At 43.6% G+C, this 23349-nt stretch overlaps 1 protein-coding gene across 2 annotated transcripts; it reads left to right on the top strand.

Annotated features, from left to right (window-relative positions):
- The first annotated feature begins 7261 nt into the window (after window positions 1-7261).
- SPRY1 (sprouty RTK signaling antagonist 1) lies at window positions 7262-16734 on the top strand. 2 transcript variants are annotated; one of them, XM_084860263.1, is made up of 3 exons: window positions 7262-7437; window positions 8092-8870; window positions 13160-16734. In XM_084860263.1, the coding sequence occupies exon 3, from the start codon at window positions 13215-13217 to the stop codon at window positions 14175-14177; it is 963 nt and encodes a 320-aa protein (XP_084716389.1). In that variant the 5' UTR covers window positions 7262-7437; window positions 8092-8870; window positions 13160-13214; the 3' UTR covers window positions 14178-16734. The 2 variants fall into 2 exon arrangements, with proteins under 2 accessions (XP_084716389.1, XP_084716390.1); XM_084860264.1 differs by having other exon boundaries at window positions 7276-7486.
- Window positions 16735-23349: the final 6615 nt, after the last annotated feature.

Below are 23349 nucleotides of genomic sequence, written 5' to 3' on the forward strand. Positions count from 1 at the left end.
ACATATTGTCTTGTGTCTTCCTTCTTGGGCTTGGGGGCAAGTCTCTTTTGAAGAGTGTTCACAGGATTCCAGTTGGGACATCCCATTTAACTCAAGGGTACCTAGATAGAGCTGTTGTTTGAGAGAATCTCCTTTCTTGGTTCACAAGTAAAAGTTGGCAGCATTGACTGGGATTTCGTCACACTTAAAACACTGAAGAAAATGTTTCTAACACTTGGTTTACAATGATAATAAAATTCAGCGTAAAGGCAACGATCGAGACAACAGTGGGAATGACAACCATCCTGACTCAACGATGGCTCTGTTGATGGGCAGTGCTCAGATCAACCTGTGTTTGGGCTATACCACTTTCCAAAATTTGTAGTAGTAGTAATAACAACAATAATAGATACTGCTAATTAACACAGCTATAATTCTCTTTTATTAAATGATAAAATGTTTCACTGTTTAATCAAGAATGCTGAAGTTCAAGTCTATCTGAAATTTTGATTTCTGTTCTCATTTCCCCTTCCACCTCACTTCAGATGGATTAGATATAGAAATCAGTACTGACAGTTGTTTGTGCGCCCCCAGAAGGATTAATTTCCTTTTCTCTATTCACAAATTTGGATGATTTTATTATCCTTGTAGTTCAGGGTAGGTTAAAATGTGGGTGCTTTAGGTTGAAAAATAGACTGAATCCTACTGTTGTTGAAGCATCCATATTGTCTGCACCTTGTATTCCAGCCAGAACTGGGACTAAGACCCATCAAAAGCAATGGAGTTGAGCTACAACATTGACTTCAGTCTCAAGCATACTTACCATGGAGTAACTTCCATTGAACAGAGTGGGACTTATCTCTGAGTAAATGTGCATGACATCGAGATAGGACTCCCACAGAATGGAATTTTGTTACATCTAGTGCTGTGCTGAAAATTTCTCCCACATTATTTTTGACCATTCTAATTCAATTTGATAGAAAAGAAATTGCTTTCAAAAAGAAACTGAAAAAGAAGAAATTTTGGAGAAATTCTCATCTGATGGGTCCAGGGTTTGTGTGCTTACCTTGCATATGAGGTGGCCAAGGACTGTGCCTGAGTATCCTGCCTTTCATTGTACAATTATCTCTCCACACCTTAGAGACAAGATGTATCTGGAATTCGTCCTCAGAAATTTAACATTTGGAAGATCCTGGGGAAGATGCTGAACCCTAAAAAATGTCAACTAGAGCTCAGCCAAAATTTCTCAGAAGACATTTTTCTCATTAAAGTCCTGAGATTTTTCTTTTCTTACCCCTTGAAAAAAAGTGCCACCTTGCAAAATTTCCCCAAGTTCCCTATTTTGGGGTGAATTTCACTTTCCCTCCCTACCACAATGCACCAGAATGATGTTAGGTATGGGGTATTGTGGACAATGTAAAATGGGGGTGAGGATGCCAATACAGTTGCTGCTGTTGCCACTTGCAATAGCAGTGCAAAAAAAGAGAAGAAAGTCCTTCAGGAAAAAAAGAAGCAGCAGCTGTGCTACAACCCCTGCCAACGGTGAGCTGTACCTCTGAGAAATTGTCAGAGAATTTCTCCTCCCACTGGAGAAATTCGGTGAAATTGACCCCCCCCCCCAAATTTCTCTGCCCACAAGCAGGGTGGAGAATTTCAAGAGGTTATTTGTGCACAGCTCTACTTTTTACAAATTGGGCATCTCAATTTATTATTCGTGGTTTATTATATAGCTGTATATTAATTGTTTTATTTCTTCCTCCACTGGAAATAATAATTTTTATGTTTTGTTTTGTTTTACTTTTTATTATTTATTTATTATTACATTTATTAATCGCCCATCTGGCTGGTCACCCAGCCACTCTGGCCGATGTACAGTGTACAATAAAACAGTTTAAAACAATAAAATTCTACAGTAAAAACATTTTCTAAAATACCCTCACCCACCCCAAATGCCTGCCTGAACAACCACATTTTTAATGCACAACGGAAGCTCATTAAAGAGGGGGCATGGCGGAGTTCCCTAGGGAGGGAGTTCCACAGAGTGGGGGCCACCACAGAAAAGGACCTCTCCCTTGTCCCCACCAGTCTAGCTGTCCTGGCTGATGGGACAGAGAGAAGGCCATCCGAGGCTGATCTTGTTAAGCGGCCTGTCTGGTGTTGCTGGAGGTGCTCCTTAAGATAGGCTGGGCCGGAACCATATAGGGTTTTAAAGGTCAAAACCAACACCTTGAATTTGGCCCTGAAAACAACTGGTAACCAGTGCAACTCCTTCAGTACTGGTGTGATGTGATCTCGCCGGCGGCTGCCTTTAATCAGGCGAGCCGCCACATTCTGTACCAGCTGCAGCTTCCGAACCGTCTTCAAGGGTAACCCCACGTAGAGCGCATTACTCGTTACAGTAGTCTAAACGAGAGGAGACCAGGGCATGTACTACCGATGGGAGCAGATGGTTGGGAAGGAAGGGGTGCAGCCACCGTATCAGATGGAGTTGATACAGCGCTGTCCGGCTCGCAGCTGACACCTGAGCCTCCATGGACAGCTGGGAGTACAAAATGACCCCCAGGCTGTGGACCTGGTCTTTCAAGGGTAGCCGTACCCCATTCAACACCAGGTCAACATCCCGCAGCCTCCTCTTGTCTCCCACCAAAAGTACCTTAGTCTTGTCAGGGTTCAGCCTCAGCTTGTTCCTCCCCATCCAGCCACTCACCGTCTCCAGACATTTGGACAGGGATTCTACGGCCAACCTTGGTGAAGATTTGAACGAGAGGTAGAGCTGTGTGTCATCCGCATATTGATGATACCGCACCCCAAACCTCCTGATGATAGCCCCGAGCGGCTTTACATAGATGTTAAATAGCATCGGGGAGAGGATGGAACCCTGTGGCACCCCACAAGTGAGTGGCCACGGGTCCGAAACCTCCTCTTCCAGTGCTACCCTCTGGTACCTGCCGGAGAGGAAGGACCGGAACCACCACAATATGGTGTCTCCAATGCCCAACCCCTCCAGGCAGTACAGGAGGATACCGTGGTCAACGGTATCAAAAGCCACTGAGAGGTCGAGGAGAACAAGGAAGGAGCATTCACCCCTATCCAGAGCCCTCCTCATATCATCCACCAAGGTGACCAAGGCCGTTTCTGTCCCATGCCCAAGCCTGAAGCCCGACTGAAATGGGTCTAGATAATCAGTTTCTTCCAAGTGTGCCTTCAACTACATCGCCACCACCCGCTCAATCACCTTGCCCAAAAATGGCAGATTTGAGACTGGGCGAAAGTTGTTCAGAACTTGAGGATCCAAGGAGGGCTTCTTTAAGAGCGGTCTTATCACTGCCTCCTTGAGGGCTGATGGCATCACTCCCTCCTCAAGGGAGGTGTTCACCACCGCCCTGATCCCCTCACCCAGTCTCTCTCTGCAGCCCATAATGAACCAAGATGGGCAAGGATCAAGTAAGCAGGTGGTCGGCCTTACAGATGAAAACACCTTGTCCACTTCATCAGGAGGAAGAAGCTGGAACCAATCCCACAAAACCAGTTTGCCACAGGCCTTACTGCTTACTGTATTTTAGTAGTGTCTTGAAAGGAGCAATCCTATCAAGATCGATGGTCGCCTCTGACCCCAGGGGTAACCGCCTATCCAGCGCAGGGCGGGAGGAGTGGTGAAGAGCGGATCTCCTCCTCTCTCCCCACACCTGGCTTTCGGTGCTGGACAGCTGATTTTGGCTGTCTACCCACAGGACCTTAGACCGTGGGAAGTGGCAGCCAGATGATATGTAGGATGTGTCATACTGGATTTCTGACTTCCCTGGCCCTGGGAACGCCCCATTTTCGCTGCTCTTATGAGTGCAGAGTACAGGTCCAATCCGCACTCCCTATGAGGCAGCACAGGAGGGGCAGGGTCATTTCTCTAGGAACCAACTTGGAGCGTGGGCTCTGAGGTTGGTTCCCAGGAACCAACCTATCCTATGGCCATCTAGCCACTGACTAGCAGCCATAGGATTGCACCCTTATTCTTTTAAATTTCCTGTGACTTACCCGGAGAACATATGTTATTGTTCAGCCACATAAATATAGTAAAATAAAATAAATATGACAGATTAAAGAACAGGAGGCAGCGATTAGAAATAAATGGGCAGTTCTCACAATGGAGGTAGATAAGCAGCTCAGTTTCCCAAGACTCTATTGGGACTAGTGCTATTTAACATTTATAAATGATCTAGCGTGAATAGTGAGATAGTTCAGTTTGTGGATGAAGCCAAATTATTGAGGATAACCAAAGCGGACAGTAAACAGCCACCAAAGGTTCTTTCCAAACTGGGTGGACAACAACAAGGCAATTGAGATTCATCACAACACTATTCTGCATAAGTCCCACTGAGTTCAATGGCACTTAATCCCAAATAAGTGTTTATATGATTGCAACCTCAGTGTAAGTGTCAAGTGGTGCACACTGGGATAAACAATCCTAGCTCCACATAGACACTGATGGGTCTGAAATGAATGTGACTCTTTAGGAAAGAGCTACAGTCAGGGCCAGAAACACTGGAACAAGGATAACCGTTTTGGCAGTTGGCCTCTGTACACCACCACATTGAAGTTGAAAGGCAACACACCCAGATGGGAGCGAAGTCAGGACTTTCAGCTGTAATTCAACGGGTTGGACAAAAGTGGGCCACTAACCATTCAGGAAGTACAGCCAGTGGCATACACACAACCCCATATTGGTGGCTCATAAGTAATAGAACAAACCAACATCATTTCAAACTTGAGGATCGCCTTTAATACCTGGATGAAAATCCTTTGCAATCAATGACTGCCTGAAGTCTGGAACCCATGGACATGACCAAATGCTGAGTTTCCTCCCTCAAGATGCTTTTCCAGGCCTTTTCTGCAGCTGCCTTTAGCTGCTGCTTGTTTGTGGGTCTTTCTGCCTTCAGTCTGGTCTTCAGTAAGTGAAAAGCATGCTCTACTGGGTGGAGATCAGGTGACTGACTTGGCCCTTGGAGAACATCCCACTTCTTTGCCTGGAGAAACTCTTGGGTAGCTTTTGCTGAATGTTTTGGGTCATTATCCATCTGCAAGATGAATCCGCATCCTATCAGTTTGGCAGCATTCGGCTGAATCTGAGCAGAAAGAATAGCCCTATACACTTCAGAATTCATCCTGCTGCTTTTATCAGCAGTCAGATCATCAATAAACACCAGTGACCCGGTTCCATTGGCAGCCATACATGCCCATGCCATCACACGGCCTCCACCATGTTTGACAGATGATGTGGTATGCTTTGAATCATGAGCTGTTCCTTTCCTTCTCCATACTTTTCTCTTCCCATCATTCCGGTACAAGTTAATCTTGGTTTCATCAGTCCAAAGAATCTTATTCCAGAACTGGACAGGCTTTTTTTAGGTGTTTGCTGGCAAAGGCTAATCTGGCCTGTCTGTTCTTGAGCATTACCAGTGGTTTGCACCTTGTTGTGAAGCCTCTGTATTTACGTTCATAAAGCCGTCTCTTGACTGTAGATGTTGACAATGACATGCCTACCTCCTCAAGAGCATTCTTGATCTGGCTAGAAGTTGTGAAAGGGTTCCTCTTCACCATGAGCAAAATTCTGCAGTCATCCACTTTAGTTGTCTTCCGTAGTCTTCCATGCCTTTAGCTGTTGCTAAGCTTGCCAGTTAATTCCTTTTTTTTCAGGATGTTCCAAACTGTTGTGTTGGCCACTCCCATTGTTTTTGCTATCCCTCTGATGGGTTTATGTTGTTTCCTCAGCCTAATGATGGCCTCCTTCACTCACATGGACACCTCTCTGGACCTCATGTTGGGAGTTCCAGTGAACAGCTACCAAATGCAACTGTCACACTCAGAACCACCTCCAGGGCTTTTATCTGCTGGATTGGTCATGGGGTACCCTGGAAACAGGCCACACCTGGCCATGCAGCTGCTTGGCATTCGTTCCATTACTTATGAGCCACCAACGATGAGGGGGTGTGTGTATGCCACTGGCTGTCCTTCCTGAATGGTTAGTGCCCCACTTTTGTCACACCCCTTGAATTACAGCTGAAAGTCCTGACTTCGCTCCCATCTGGGTGTGTTTCCTTTCAACTTCAATGTGGTGGTGTACAGAAGCCAACTGCTAAAACAGTTATCCTTGTTCCAATATTTCTGGCCCCGACTGTATTTGGGCTGTGGTGGACAGATGAAATAGCGGAAAAGAAAAATGCTATGCTTGGAACTAGTAGGGAAGAGAGTGATAAAATAGCAATGGCTGTAGTGATGCAACTTCATTTTCAGTACTATATAAAGGTCTAGTCACCTCATAGAGACAACTGCTTTGCAGTCTTGTTCTTCATGCATTAGTGGCATGAAATGCCTTTGTCAGTTTAAGCTAGTGTGCCAACAGCAGTCCTACCTGGACAGAGATAGCCTGAGTGTAATATAATTTAACTGGATTTTCTACTTATGATTTATGTTAGCATTATCCACTTTAATCCTGGGAGAAGGTAGGGAAGAAATGAAATAAGGCTGCAATGTTTTGCACATTTACTGAGGAGTAAGCCCCATTGAATACAGTGGGAATTACTTCTAAGTAAACATGCATAAGATTGTGCTGTAAGAGCTTAACACTATGTAAGAACTTCAGCTATTGGGCAGTATAACAATGTAAAAAAACCCAACACTACATATTATTTTGTTCCGGATTAATTAGTCCAAAATAACTACCAAGTTCTGGCTCTGTATATAATAATTCAGGCTGCAAACCTATGGAGCCATAATTGGACTTACTTCCAAGTAAACACGCATAGGACTGCACTGCACAGCAGATTAGACTCCCCATTTTAGCCACTCACTGGAAGAGCTGAGAAATACACACTCTGTATCACTCTTTGTACTCCTACCTGTGAATACACAAGGTTCATAAAAACGTGTGGAAACAATAACTATTTTGGGTTAGGTAATTTTGGATAGGCACTTTAGGACTGCCATTTGGTTTTTTTATGCATGGGGATTCCAGTGTCTGTGAATAATCAATAGCGGGAAAACAGCATCTGTGTTATTTTTCGTGATGCGAAAAAGAAATGCAGAAGGCTGGTAAACAAACATTGCAATTGGTAAATGCATGAATGAATGAACGAATGAATGAATGAATGAGAAGGAACAGCTATCTTGTAGTAGCGCGGGGGCGGGGGGGGACTCCATTCCAGGTTTTCCCGGCCGCTTTCTGAGTGACAGATTGACATCATTGGAGGCGTGACGAAGGGTTGAGGTGGGGGCTCGGCGCTGAAATGCTGGCGTGCGGAGTTTAGATCATTCGGAAACAGCAACGTTTAAGCACACAGAAGCTTGCAAAGTGATAGCCGCAGCGGACAACGACAAGCAACTGCTGTCTCTACGGGCAGACGACTTGGATTTAGCTCCGGCTGCTGCGGATGCACCTTGGGAACCGGCTTTTAACCTTTGCATTCGGTAATCATGATCTGGAAGGCTTTTGCAAGGCATTTCGGAAGTAGCTCAGGTGCTGCTAAATCTCTCTCTCTCTCTCTCTCTCTGTATGCTGAACTGCTAAGACGTGTTTGCGCAACCAACTTCCTAGCTTCAATGCTCCCGAACCTTTGAGGCTTAAAACAACAACAACAAAAAACCTCTGGACGCGTTATTATCATTATCATCATAATTTGAATGCCCCGCGTTACTGTTCTGCAACACCTTAAATGCATTAAATTCGGAAGTAGCCTCTAGCGAAGACGTAGCAAGCCGCTCTTGGTTAAGTAGTAGTGGCAGAAGTTGGAGCGCTCCATTCACCCCCCCCCCCCGCCGTGGTACTAGAACGTTTGTTCTCCTGTAGATTGCACGGGCGTTCGGTGCAAAGATGGGGGTGGGAGGAGAGCGAGAGATCAGAATTGCATTGTATCAGCGCCCCCCCCCCCCGCGCCGCTGTCGGCGCATTACGCCTGTCAACCAGCCCGCAAGAGCGAGCACATGGCAGTTTTGCAGAAAGCCGTCGCCTCCCTTCCTCAGGCTCGGGACTCGCCTCTGCGCTGCCCACGGTGCTTTCCTTTCTTTCCTTACTGCTGCTTGCTTATATCTTTTGTTTTGTCGGATTCTTCTCCCTCTTCCCAGGCATTCCCGTTGCACTTTGTCTAGCCTAAGATCGGAGAGCTGCGGGCGAAGGACCATGTGGTGAAAAGGAGCTTGGAGTCGAGGAAGCGGTTGGAGTCGACGCTACACGCGCGCTGGACTGGGAGGGGGAATCGTGCGCCTCGAAAGGGGGGGGGGAAGCAAGCTCCAAGTTGGCGGAAGGCAGGAGGTAGAGCACCGACGCTGCGGCGGCAGCAGCCAGCTTGCTTCGCAAATACTCCCCCCCCCCCCTCGGAAGCCTTTCCGCTGCCTACGGGCGACCCTCTCCGAGCCGTGTGGATGCGGCGTGCGATTGAATTGCTGTAGATCGCGTTTGCAAAACCAGCTCGGGCTCCTTTACCTGGCAGCCAAAGAAGCCTCTTCCTTTCGGATTCCCTGTCGCCGAGCGAGCCGTCGCCCTGCAGAGAAAACTGTTCTCTTCACGAACAAGTAGCTGGAGGGGAGGGCGGTGTAATCCACCCCGTTGAATGTTCGTGCTTCGGCAGGAGAGGTGTTTGGGGGGCAGGCAAGTTGGGAGCCCTTCCACGCCAGGAACTGTCTTTTGTGACCGCTTCGTGCGCCTAGAAGGGAAGGAGAATAAAGAAGAACTTGGCCTCTCCGACCAAAAGGGAGGTGGAGATCGAGGATCGGGGGGAATCGCAAGCCCCACCCGGTTGGGAATGGTTGCGCCGGCATTTTGAGGCTTCTTTATCATCACACACTGCCCTATGGATCTAACTTAGCAAGGGTGGTGCTTTCACGCGGATTTGCCACTCAAATACGTAAGTTTGCGCGCTTCCTCTAATCCCCAGCTTCGTTTGCAATATGGATTCTCGCTGCCCGGTTTTGCACGTGTGGAGCTCAAGCCCTTAGCAGGTGCCCTCGTGCTGCTCTTCACTCGCGGGTGTGTGTGGGCCCAGCGCGGGGACCCTTGAGAGGGCGTGGGCGAGGGCAGCTCCCTGAGACACGGACTCTTCCCTGGAGACTTCACGTGCGTAGCTCGACTTGCCCGAAACGACAATTCGGGTTGCAGTTCAGTCGAGATTTCTGCGGCTCAGAATTTATGGCTCTGGGCGAGGGAAAGGCTTGGATTTTGTCAAGAGGCTGGGACAGCCGGATCAAAGAGTTAAGACGTGGCCGACCTTTCCTGCCAGGTGCTTCTGCTGGGGAAGTAGTTATGCACGTAGTCACAACCCTTGGTTTAAGTTTTGGGATCCGTGTGTGTGTGTGTGTGTGTGTGTGTTTTGTTGGTTTTACCCTCTCCCACTAAGATTGATTTACTTACATTGGTATAGCTGACACTGAAATTAAACCCTTGGGGTTATTGGATTGTTTACACTGGTAGGATCCCATTGAAATAAATTACAAATTATCAGTTTGTGACTTGGTTCTGATGAGGTGTTCACCATTATTTACTATTGCTGTTACTACTACTACATTCCAGGTATCTCTGTCACTTGGAATATTGTAAATGCGCTGGCTAGAATGTATATTTTGATTTTGAAATGGCTCTATCCCAGTTTATCAAGGTTCACATGGGCCAATTCACAACAGTATGCAAGAGACATATTCAAAGTCAGTCTCAGGTTTATGTGAATATGCGTAGTCTCGAATTACTTAACACGGATTAGAGATCCCTTAACATCAGGAGTAAATATCAGTGCATCCTTACCAGTCCATGGCCTCCTTCACTCACATGGACACCTCTCTGGACCTCATGTTGGGAGTTCCAGTGAACATGTTTATGGATGAACTGGGAATTATCGGTGATGGGGAGTTTCCTCTGTGGTGTGTGTGTGAAAGATAGTTATTTCTGATTAGGGCTGCGGTCTCATCCACATGCAACACTGCGTGTGTAACATGCTGGAGACAGGCCGAGGTTATAATACTAAGTATTTATTTAGTGGTTTTTCTGGAAGTACTCAAAGTATTGTTAGTCTGTGGTTGTTGCAAATGATGTCAGTAGCTTAGTGAAGCATTCCCTAAAATCATTCTTTCTATTGCTGTTCTTAATGGGGTGTGTGTGTGTGTGTGTGTGTGTGTTTAATTGCATGTAGTCAGCACTGAGGGATTTCCCCTCCGAGACTTGAGTGAGATTTTAGCAGGTCAGTAGAGAGGCGTGGAGGCTTCAAGGAGGAAATGGTGGGTAAGACAGATAAAAAGGCTTCCCCCGTTCTTCCACCCCGCCTTCTTAGAAAGCACCGAAGGGGAAGAGGGGGAGAAAAATCCCTGCGTGCTCAAACTAGCACACACAAATCTTTCATATTGGTCTTGAAAGGTAGAGGAGGAGGGCAATGCGGCTTTAAGTATTGGAAAGTCCGCCCCCCTGAGGTAATGGTAACCTCAGCCTTTCCTCCTCCTCCTGCTAATGGGGTGAAAAAAATCCCTTGTTTTCATTCATAACTTTTTCCTCTTCCTTCCTCTCCGTCAGCTCTGCATTCATCGCCTCCTTTGAGCTCAGATTGCAGAGTGGGCAGCGCTGCCACCCTCCTCCTCTCGCCAGTTTGGGGCTCTTTAGTTTCTCTCAAGTCCATTCAGAGCGGAGTTCTTAGAGCATTCTCCCCGCCCGCCCGCCCCAAGCCTGCCTTTCAGAGGCCACTGAGAGACTGAATGGAGAGAAACGTGCACAGTACTGATGTCTGAAGGCAGAACCTGGAAAAATGTTACAGCCCTTAAAAAAACAAACATAATCCTGATTTCGGTGTCAAAGGCGCTCGTGTCCAGCCGTCACTTCTTAAAATATAATAGAATAAGGCTCTAATCCTAAACACTTACTAGGAGAGTAAGCTCCACTGAACACACTGGGACTGACTTCTGAGTAAATGTTGATAGGATTGCATTGTTCAGCTTTGGGATGGAATAGGGTAAATATAACAACTTTACATAACCCCCCCTGGCTGTTTCTTGTGATTTTATGTTTGCTTCACTCTGAAGACAAGAGAAAATATAGCTCCCTTCTCCTGCTCACAGCTTTCTCGTTTCTAGTCTTTATCCCAGTAGCGTTTCCTTGTGCTCTGCAAGGTCTATCTGTGAGGCAGAGAAGAAGTGATTGAGTTGAACAGAGTTCTTTATCTTAAATGCTACATCTTGATCAGGTGAACCTTGAGTGACTGGCTGTGGTTTTCAAAAAATAGTAATTATTTGAACATGAGTTTTTATTCTTTTATCCTATCTGCTGTTTGCCACTCTGAAATCTTTGGATGTGGAGTGGTATACAAATATGGTAAATAAATAAAATTTGTGGGGCAGGAGACAACCTCAGCTGTGGCTTGCTTGTCTTCTGTGTCCTGATTTTTAAAAAAGGAAAAAGAGGGGGCACATTTTCTCTTAAGTTACTACATGAGTTCTTTTGGTGTTCTCATATAACATATGTCTGAAAGACAAGGAAAACTGGCAGGGGTGGGAGACTGTTAATCCTTTAGGTTTGTGGGGGTGGAGGGTTCTTCTGCCATTTGTTGGTGGAAAGCAAACAGTTGGTTGCACAGTCCATTTGTATAATTACTAAATGCCAAATTTATGTTTATATTGATTTATAAGCATCACTATTTTAAATGTGTAGCTCACTTATCTGCCCCTTCAAGGAAGGTTGCAACATAAAGGCATAAAACTAGTATCTAAAAATTTAAGTGGACTGGCATACTGGCTAAATCTGTGAGCTGGGAAGTATCTGATTCAAATTTCTCCTCCCTTAGGAACTTATTTAAAGACTTTCTCAGCCTTGGCTCCCTCATGGGGTCCATCATACTGGCCTTGCTTACTGGGATGGTGTATGTGAGATAGTTTGAGCATTTTGGCAAAGAAACTAAATAAGATACTACATTATCCCATTCTCTTTTGTATTGGTTCATGTGAGGAATTTTTGGGATGCTTCCCAAATCAAGGATTTCACCCCTGTTGAAATGCATTTGTAGCAGCATTTTTTTTTTTTAAAAAAAAAGCACTTTCCCAGAAGCTAAGGTGACTTTGATAGTTGTTACAACAGTGGTTGCCACAGTGGACCCAAGAAAGGTAGATACTGATCCAAGTCTGTTCAAACAGTACAGCTTCCTTTTTCTTTCTGGTCTAATATGAGAGGAACCATTTTGAGTCCTGTCTACTACCTACTCTTCCCCCCTCCCTTACTGTGTGACAGCACATGTATTTTTCTGGCTTTTCATTTGTCAAGAAAGGTACACATACATTCACAAACATCTGATAAATGCCATAACTTCTTTGCCCATCTCCTCTTCTCCTGACATTCTTTCCTGCTTCCACCTCCTCCTTTCACACCCTGCCTTATCAAGAACACTTGGAAACCTATTGTGTAACAGGATATTGTTTACATCTGGTGTTTTGCTTTAATGAATGTGCTAGATTATTTTTTTAAGGTGATATTTGTACCTAGAAATAATTCTTCACATACTTTCCCCATTGCTAATCAGCTTCAGGCATCATGGAATTACAGTTAAAATGCAGCTATGTTGAATTAAGGTTTAAAATGAGGCTTGGAATTTGGCATTGACAGGTAAAGCAGTCGTCCAATAAGAACTTTCACAGATCCTATTGTTTAGGGTATGAATGTGATTCTGTCATTCCCACCTCGTGCAGCCTTGGAGCTCAGTATGTGCCACTGCACATTTTACATTGCAAACCACTGCTATTCTGTGGATAGACAAAAGTGGCCATGTACCACAAATAGTTGCGGCTACCTTTGGTGTAGCATGAGCGACCGTTGGGCAATTCATCTACCCTTGACTATACCACAAGACTATAATGTGTGTACATGCTTTCATAACTTCATGTTCAGAAATGAGAAGTAGTTATTTTCACACATGGTTTGCAAACATGCAAGATCTTTATTTTGTTTTCAATTGTAAGATAATTTTAAGTGTGCTCTGTTTGTACTCTTATCTAAACTGGTTGGTGCCCTGGTACTTGGAGCCATTGTTGTTCCAATCATCCATCCCCGGGACATTGTCATTAGGTGGTTTGGGCAATTTGTGGCTTGTCATAGGACGTTTGGTGTCTTTTGGGGTTTTTTTAAGCTTCCTGTGACTTACTCCTCTCCCCAACCTTTGTTTCTCTGTTTTAGGATTTCAGATGCATGCCAGGTTCCTGGTGAATGCCAGAAGTAAAGATCGCTACCGATGGAGTCCCAAGGTTATCATGGCAATGGCAGTTCATTAGCTGTCCTCCAGCAGCCTTCTTTGGATAGCCGGCAAAGGGTGGACTATGAGAGAGATGTTCAGCCCACCACTATCTTGTCGCTGGATCAGATCAAGACTATCAGGAGCAGCAATGAATACACCGAAGGCCCATCTGTGGTGAAAAAGTCCGCTCCACGGACAGCTCCTAGACAAGAAAAACCTGAGAGGACTCATGAAATCATACCGATTAATGTGAATAATAATTATGAGCACAGGTCCGGCCACCCAGGACATGTGCTGCATCAGCACAACCCAAGGGCTCCAGTGTTGAGCAGGTCCACAAGCACTGGGAGTGCTGCTAGTTCTGGCAGTAACAGCAGCGCTTCTTCAGAGCAGGGCCTTCTGCTGAGGTCGCCCCCATCTAGGTTAGGGCCAGGCCACAGATCAGAAAGGCCGATCTGGACGCAACCCAAGCCGTCGTCTCTGATCGTGGATGACCTGAAGAGTCCCTTGAAAGAGGACTTGTCGCAGCACAAGTTCATCTGTGAACTGTGCGGGAAGTGCAAATGTGGAGAATGCACTGCGCCCAGGGCCTTGCCCTCCTGCTTGGCCTGCAACAGGCAGTGCTTGTGCTCAGCAGAGAGCATGGTGGAATACAGCACCTGCATGTGCCTGGTCAAAGGGATTTTCTACCACTGTTCCAATGATGATGAAGGGGACTCTTTTGCGGATAATCCTTGCTCCTGTTCCCGGTCGCATTGCTGGTCTAGGTACTTGTGCATGGGGGCCATGTCCTTGTTTTTGCCTTGCCTGGTCTGTTATCCTCCTGCGAAAGGGTGCCTAAAACTGTGCCGAGGGTGTTATGACCGGATCAATCGTCCTGGCTGCCGATGCAAGAACTCCAACACTGTTTATTGTAAGCTGGAAAGTTGCCCTTCTAGGGGTCAAAGCAAGCCCTCCTGATTTCTGGAGGGGACTGTTCAGTTCCTCAGACTGTCTTTCAGGTTGTGGCTGGCTTTCCTGTCTTTATTTCACATACACCCTCACCCCTTCTCCATTTCTCTTTCTTTTTTCTTTCATGCACAAGTTATTTTCATCTCACACCATAGTTTCTCTCAGCGAAGGCAAATTTAGGTATTTCCTTGGTCTTTGGTACGTGTGGTCCACATATATAATTTCTCATCTTGGCAAGTCATCTCAGGTTTGTGAGTAATCCCCGCCTGGAAGAAGTAATGAGGGTACTGAATTTTCCTGAAGCCTTCTACTCTGCAACCAGCCTCCCAAAGATGCTCTTTTGTTTTGTTGTCCGCAACTCTATTTTAAACCAATTTTTAATGGCGTCTATGTGATTGTTTCAAGTCTTTTTCCTTTTTAATTTTTTTAAAGCTTCATAATCCAGCTCTTTCCTTGGAAAGAAAGAAACCATTTGTTATAGTTGAGCTGAACCTTAGCAAACCTAGTCTTGCCTTCTTTTCAAATTGTAACCAGCCTGCATTTTGCTCTCTCCTTGACAGTTCTTTAATATTTCTTGATCCAGATTGCGAAACCTTATTTAGCTTGGCTTCCCCCCCCCCCCCCCCGTCCCCAATGCATGTTGGAGATGCTATGGTTACAGTTTTCTTCGTTGGTTTCTATAGCTTTCAGATGTGTACAAGGCCTTGCATTTTCAGTTTTTAAACTTTTCCTCTTTTGATACTAAATTTGTTAGTTTCTGCACATCTGAGTAATAATCTTCAGGTATCATACAGTTTAAGTTGTGTAAACATTCCCTGATCTCTTTAACACTTCTATTATTTCTGTGGCTTAATTGCATTTAACTCCAACCCTGTGCTCGATGACTTTAATCCTCTCTCTTTTCATTGCCTTAGCCACAAATTGTGGTGCTTTTTGTATATTTTATGTAAAAACACAAAGTTGAATTCTGACTATTTTTAAGACAAAGGTCTGTTAAAACTTTTTTTATTGTAAAGAATATTTATTATGTGAATCTCTATTATTTTATGATATTTATTACAAAGGACTGTTCCAAAAATGTACTCTTGTCTGAATATAACAAAATATCAATACTTAACGAAAATAAGGGTGACACGAAGAAAGTACGTATGTTAAACTATAATGCAGAAAATATAATAATTAATGAAAATGTCTCTTGGGTTCTTTATTTGTTAATATAACAATAAGTTGTTAGCAGTATTAGTAAGTAAGTAAGGCTGCAATCCTATGTCCACTTGTCTGGGAGTAGCTCTAGTGAACTCAGTGGGACATTTCTGAGTAGACATGAATAGGATTGCATTGTAAGAGTACTGCTGCTTTTATTCCTTCATTCTTTCATTACTGTGAAACCACTGCTAGTATTCTAGTTTTATTTAATCATATTTTCTTTAAAACATTCAGATGAATTTTTGCTGTGAGATGTTTCACAGCATTATTGTATGTTACTCAATCAGGTGGCCAACATATAGACCCTAAACTACATTTGTGCAGCTATAGACCTTTTTTGTAGACTATTACAAATCTACCTTGATTTCTTAAAGTGTCTAGTCCTCATGGCTGCAAATATTAGTGTGAAAATGGATGACAAAAATTGCTAAAAGTTTGGAAAAGAGGATCTGAGCAAGATGCCGCCTAAAATCCATGTTTTTCAAATTGCCTGAAGTTCATATATTGTGTCCCTGTCCCCCAAAAGATTGCCATTACTTTCAGTCTCTAAAAGTACTGTAGAATAAGTGCAACCTGTGAACCAATCACAATTTGGCAGCTGTCAGATTCATAAAACATGCACACGAGTTGTAAATAATGAGTGACATGGATGCAACATGGGATTTGGTGCTGAGCCTGTTTCCTACCACTGTTCTGTATGGTGACTAGAGTTTTGTGTTTAGCCTCCTTACAAGGCATTTTGGAAACGTCTTTGCCCATCGGTTGAAGTGCTTGCTTTCTCTAAAATACCAAACATGCCTGTCCATATTTAGAAATAACATGTTGGTTGAATTGCATTATCAGCTGAAGAAAACTCATCGATTTTAAAATTTACATCTGAATAAGAATCAGAAGGACAAAAAAATCCCTTGTATAGCTCAAGTTTATTACTTTGGGAAGCTTCTGGTAATTCTAATTCTTGAATTTTGGCCCATTGTGGACTATTTGTTCACCTTGATCAGCTTCCAAATGATTAAACAGAAGTTCCATTAGGAATTAGCACAGCCATTCCACCTTTTGCTGCTGTTCTAAGCCCTTTGTCACATCTGAGCTTTAGGACATAGTACTGTATTGTTTTGGGTGTAGTGGCAACTGAAATATCTCTACCAACTACCTTCATTATTTTAAGTTACTCAAGAAAGCATACCCTTGCTGCACAAAGGTTTTTTAAATCTTGTTGATTTGTTTCAATAACTGCAGTGTTGATGGCTGCCGTTTTCATCCATGTAGAAAAACGGAGTAAGTTCAGCTCTTGTGCTAGAAGCAACATTGACACATTCAGTGTTTTTCTTGTTCATCGGTTTATTAAAAGTGTTTGTGTAAAAAGGCCTACTGTATCTTAATCACTTGACTTCAAAGTTGTCCCTTTTGTAAGGGAGAAGTCAGAATAGTTCATCAAGTATAAATACGGCCACTTTCTTATTATTTGGTTTGACCTTTTCTTGACACTTGGTACAAGCACGCTTAATGTGGCTAGGGCAAGCACAAATACAGGATTCTGTGCATGATTTGGTCTTCAGGAAATGTCCCTGCATGCACAAGGGAGTGTTGTGAGGGGGTAGGCCCCCAGACATTCAAAACCTAGGTGTACATATGTGGTTGGCACTATCAGCTCTGACAGCACCATTTGTGCTAATCTTGGTATTAGCAGCAATCATCTGTTTGATGGGTAGCATGAGAAGGCAGATCCCTGCATGCAGCAGTGCATTGTTACATTATATAATCTCCATATTGCTCCAGATTAATCAAGATATTTAATAAACACAATCTCATTTCCCAATTCACCAGTTGCTGTGTTCAAGGCTGTCTTTCACAAACATAAGAAAGATGGACATGTAATATTTTGATATTTATTTTCTCAAATGTAGACTCTTTCTACAAAATCGGTTTTTTGCACAATAAATACACACATCTTTCTCACTTGTTGGACAGACTGTTCCCTCATTGCAATTCTCATTAGGGAATATTCTGCTTTTACTGGACTCAAAGCACAATTTATATATTTTTGCATCTGGGCAATGCAAAATTTCCTACATACTGCTTGTTCACTCCTGTTGTGATTATTGTGCAGAATGGTGAATATTCAATACTCTTGGCATTTGAAAGGCCCTTCTGTAAGGATTGGCTAAGATGTGGCTTGGACATGCTGTGACTGGCAAAAAAATGCTGCTTGTACAATAATTTGTGAATATTTGAATGCCAAGCTAAAACAACATTTTCGGGCTATGCTTCTAAGGATATTGACCAAGCTGTACTTCAACAACATCCTTGGAATCTTAGCTGCTTATCCCAGGCATCTGTCTTATTCTTTTCTTGGAATCTTCTGAAGGTCTTGGTTACAGGCTTTTTTCTTTTTAAAGGCATAGGCTGATCTAAAATGGGGCACGCACATGCTGGTGCCTTATCCGTAATTCTTTTCAGGCTGTATAACTAAGTCCCTCTACTACTTCTGTCTCTTATTCAGCATATTGACTGTACCAAAAATATGGGGTGATTGATCCTACCTAACATTTTGTTTTGCCATCTAGAATTTAGAAAACATGACTGCTTCACGCTTTTTTTAAAAAGTGTGTCATGTTTGCCTGTAGCTGAATTGTTCTACAATTCTTTTGGTAGTGCTCAGGGTTTGAAGTATTCATGGCATAGTGTATAGTTTACTCAATATGCACTTACCTTTAATGTGGAGAGATACTACAGATCTGTCAGAACACCTTCTGTTCCAAGAGTAAACAAGCTTTCAGGTTAAATGCAAATCTGTAACAGGTTGCATGGGAAAATGTTTAATTCTCAGCTACGTACATAATGAAGATTTTCACAGCCATTGGATGTGGGCAGCTGCAGAAAAGGCAACTGGAGAAGTCCAAGTGACATGGATGTTCACCTATAACAGGCAGATTCGACCTAACGTGCAGAATTAATTTTATTTGTAGTGAGCACCAGAACAAGACATTTGCTAATGCATGCTGAATGGTGGATTCTGTACATTGCAGGAGGAGCACATGGCTGTTTTAACACAAGCTAACATTTCTCCCATGGCTGTCTTGACAAAGCCTAACAATTCTCCCATGGCTATGCGTAGTTATCCTAATTGGGATACCGATATGTGCAATACATATAAACACAGTAAGCATAAATAATTAGTTTATGTGCACTGTAAGTCTAGTTCCTCATTTATGTAATCCAATTCGTTGAACGTTATAATATGTTCAATTAAAATTGCAATGGATTATCCCAAGATATTTAGCCAAGAGATTAGCTACTTTTCCATTCTGTCTAATGATTATGCGTTCTGTTATTACTTGAACGCTTTCATATTCCCACATCTTTTAATTGAGGTAATTAAAAAAAAAAATGTCAATTTGAGTTTCTTGCAGGTGTTTCATCCTATGTGGAACTGATAATGGCTGTTGTGCATGTTTCAGTGCTTCCCAAGAGTGGTATGAATATTTGAGGAAGCATGTCAGACTTGCTTATGTGAGAACTGGTTTATTTACAGCCCTGTAAATAATGTCAGGTAGTGAAAGTAGGTATTTGTTGTATTCCTGAAAATCTAATTGAGACAAGGATTTAGGGGACACTAAAAGCTACTAAAAAGACTGAAGTATTCTGCTGGCATTAGTGATGGATAGGATTAGATGCTTAAAGGTTGCTTGCTCTTTGGTCAAGTTTTGTTTTTGCATGACAAAGATTCTAACACTACTTGGATGGTACTTGCCAGATGGGAGCCATATTCTCTATAGGAACATTTTTATAAGACGGATGGCTAATATTGGAGCTTTCTGTACAACCAGAATGTGTGCCCAAATTATGCTTTAGTCTGTGATGATAATATTGCAAGTCCTTTCCCAGTGCCAAAAGCAATATCATGTCTGCATGTCCAAAGCGGGGTAAGGGAAAACTTTGCCAAGGTTTGTGTCCCCACCCTCCATTTAAAAAACCCAAAACCAAAATCCTCCTAAATGTATGCATGCAAGTGTACAGCACAAAAGCATTAAAGACAACTAAAGTTTAAAGCTGGATATGATAGATCTTACTTCGACATGTGGTTGGACTTAATTTGATATCCAGCCACGTAACACAAGTGATACAATGGTTGGGTTTAGATGGCTGAGAGCTACAAGGAAGCTGATTTTGAGAGAGAGATTACCTTGTGGCACCTGTCACTGTGTAAGAAAAGGGTTTCTGTAGCTACCAGTCATATGATGAAAGCTAGCATTACCACCCCTCCTTCCCTGGATTTCCCAGCAACTGTACAGAGCTGCTGGGCTACAGAAACCCCCTTGTATGGTAGCTATTTGGTTTGAACGCATATTATGATAAATGCCAGAAACTTGGTAAAGGTTGATATTTGCTTGTAGTAAGAATGTGAAATACATTTGTGTCGTGAGGCTTGTTTCGATATGGAGACCTGTTTCAACCTAAATAAAATGGCAGAAATGTGGATAAAATCTACCCTATTCAGTTTTTATGTTTTGAAGAAAACTAAATCCTCTTACCAATTAAAAACTAGCAGGTTGGTTCCAGAGGTTCCCTTCCTCCTAAAGTAGCTGTTTCCCTCCTCTGGGGGAAGACTTTTTGAATCTAAACCAGTATAGTCCCTTCCCCTGCATCCAGCTTGCTTGGCCACAAGGAGAATTTTGTAGGGGGAGGCAGAGATGGGCGAACGCCATTGGCATTCAAAGGTGGCACCACCAGGGAGGGGCCTGTCAGTTGACTTAGTCTGCGTGGCCCCTCCATCTCAGCCTCTTTGAAGCGCAGCTTCCTCCCTCCTTCTCTGTATGCAATGTGGGCTAAGCTGGTTGTCCTTTTGGGGGCTGAGTAAGAATTTTTGGCTCATAGTCGAATTGGCCTTGGCTATGTGTCTTTTTGCCTACACTGCAGGTGTGGTTGGGAGTTGATTTCAGATTGTTTTGTTCTGATTTAAATACTTTGTGGTTTGGTCACATTTTCAAAATAGGCAGGTATGTGCAGGTACCTTGGGTGGGGAGCAGCGTTGGTGAGCATTTGGAGGCACCGTTTATGGTGACTGGTAATGCCTGAGGCTTCCAGCTCATGGTTTTGCAGCCCCTGTTGGAAGGTATATATTACCTTTGAGGCCAACTCTCCTCACCCACTCAAGAGTTTTGCAGCCTGAGGGGGGGGTGACAGGGGAAGACCTCCTGTCCCAAGAACTGGACAGTCCTATAGGGTGGTGATCAAGGATGCCACACTACAGGCATTGAATGTCTCAGCCAATATGATGCCAGGTAGGCACTGGCTTTGAGAAGTTGCCTGCTTTGGTTTCCTTTTGCAGATCTGATCAATTTTAATAAATGTGGTCCATATTTTATACCAACTACTTGTGTCTCGTCTCTTTTATTCCCCCCTTCCTTTCACCCATGCTTACTTTTTTGTTTAAAGAGGCCATCATAAAATGGTTTTCAGGTATCCCAAAAGCTGAATAACTATTTTTTGGTCCATTTATGGTTTGACTGGAAAGTTAGCTATACTGAGTCTATGTGTTAGCACTTTTGCTTGAAGGTAGGAAAAGATGGAACTGGGAAGATGAGCTTGCTATGACAGATATGGATATTATGGAAATATCTCTTTATATACACTTCATATGAGTGGGTGGCTCCTGTGGCCAGGGACTTGGGTCAGTTGCCTGCTCTGGATGGGGTTACACTCCCCCTGAAGGAGCTGGGGTATAGTCTAGGGATGCCCATTGATCCAGCACTGTCACTGGAGGTATAGGTGTCTTCAATAGCTAGGAGTGTCTTTTACTAGCTCTGATAGGTAAAACAGTTATGGCCATTTCTGGACAGGGTTAGCTGTGGTCCATGCATTGGTAACCTCAGGACTGGATTACTGCAATGTGCTTTGTGTGGGGCTGACTTGAAGGTTGGTCTGAAAACTGCAGTTGGTGCGGAATGTTGCAGCCCGGTTGGTGATGGAAGCAGCTTATCACCAGCATATTGCACCTGTGCTGAAGGGGCTGCCCTGGCTGCCTATCTGCTGCCAAGTTTAAGGTTTTAGTACTTGTTTACAAAGCCCTAAACAACTGAGGACCAGGATACTTCAGAGAGTCCCTCTTCCCGCCTGCTCAGTTGCTGTGCTCAGCAGAAGATGCCCTCCTGGTTGTGCCCAGATTTCTGAGCTTTGGTCCATTATGGCTTGGAATAGGGTCTTTAGTATCATAGCACCCACTCTCTGGAACCCTGTACCACTAGAAATTAGGTAGGTGCCAAGCCTTCTGGGATTTCAGTTCCTACTGAAAACACGTCTTTTCCAACAGGCATTCCCAGGAAGGAATCTTGTCCTCTGTATGAAGGCTTGTTTTTGTACATCGCTGAGAAATTCCTTTGATATGAGTGATTCATAAGTATTGTTAAATTATAATAAATAAAATAAAGTATATCTTTCTATGGTTGATTTATGTTCTGATTGGGGAGGAACTCCCCTGAAACAAACTGCCCTTGCCAACTTTAACTTTTTAATTAACTGGCTTTTGAAACAACCACATGGAACAGATATGTGTTTTTACTGCAGGCCATTTAACACACCCAAGTTGGCATGTTGAAAATGTAGATGGAATGTATTAGCAAAGTTTGCAACACAGTGGCATATTTCGGGTGAGTTGACTGCTGGGCATAATGGAGAAGCAATGACAACTTCAGCAGGCACTGAGCTCTGCATAGATCCACTTAAATCATTTTCTCAGTACACCAGTTAGGAACGTGTCAATTGATCCTGAGGCTCAAAAGGAGGAGTGACTCACTGAGAAGACAATGCAACTAACCAACTCTTGCTTGTGATTTATAGGCACTGCCTTCCAAATGGGCAGATGACTGAATGAAAGGCAACCTGTTAGGGTGTATTTCTTTTTCTTTCTTTTTTTAAAGCATTTCCTTTGAGTTATTAATACACTTTGTGCAACAATGTATTAGTTTTAATTGTGTACGAAATTGGGATTTTAATAACACATATTGTCTCTAATTGAAGAAACATGTAGGCTGAACTTACAGAGACTACTTGAAAATACCTTTAGAGATCTGACAGTATGATAAAAACTTGTTAGCCACCTGAAGCATCTTTTGCCATCATTTGATCAATTATTATGAGCAGAAGGAGATGACCAACTGATCCACACCATGTATTTTCAGAAACAAATGTTTCTTCTAAATATGCTATACCCACTGGGTTGGATCCATGATATGCCTCCCATTGATGGAACGGCTCCACTGGAAGGTGCCTCTACCTGATTTGGGGGCTTCCCCTTTCCTCCCCGCACCACAGCTCACCCCATTCAGCAGGTCCCTCGACCTTCTGTGTAGCATTTTCAGGGGGCTGGTCTCAGCTGCTGGCAGGAGGGGGTGGGGAAAGTCGACTTCTGATAGCCCTATTGCATGTGCATATGAATTAAATGTGAATTCAACCTGCTGTCTTTGAGTGGACACACCTTGGAAGGACAGCCTGGATGCTACATTTATGGTAAAAATGAACAATTGGTGAGTGACAGTGGATCTTAAACACTGCCTGTTCTTACAAACAGAGAAACGTACCCCGATCAACTCATTTTAATTTTATAGCCACATTTCTAGAGACTCTCACACTAAAAAAATAGTTGTGTCTGTATTTTACATTGATCTTATTGACAAACACTGGGGTCAAGTAATGAAGATCTGATGGAAACCAAGGAGTCTATTTACAAAAACAGGTTATGCATCTGGCTTTAGAAATCACGGAAGCATTAAATGGGGAGATCCAAAGCTTAGAGCTTTGCTCATGCACACACAGCCTTATGAAAGCATGTGCTCAAGTCATTACGGTTAGAGTGGTACAGAACTAAGCAACGTAATGGCTGGAATCCTGAGTTTGCACCTGCTGGTGGGAGCATCCTCTGAGTGGAATTTCTCTCTGGGCCACGCCTGCCAGAAGAGGCGGTGGGGGGACTTTC

Source organism: Heloderma suspectum, chromosome 5 (genome assembly GCF_057233095.1).
Source record: "Heloderma suspectum isolate Gila_16-S chromosome 5, 16-S_ref, whole genome shotgun sequence".
Taxonomy (NCBI): domain Eukaryota; kingdom Metazoa; phylum Chordata; class Lepidosauria; order Squamata; family Helodermatidae; genus Heloderma; species Heloderma suspectum.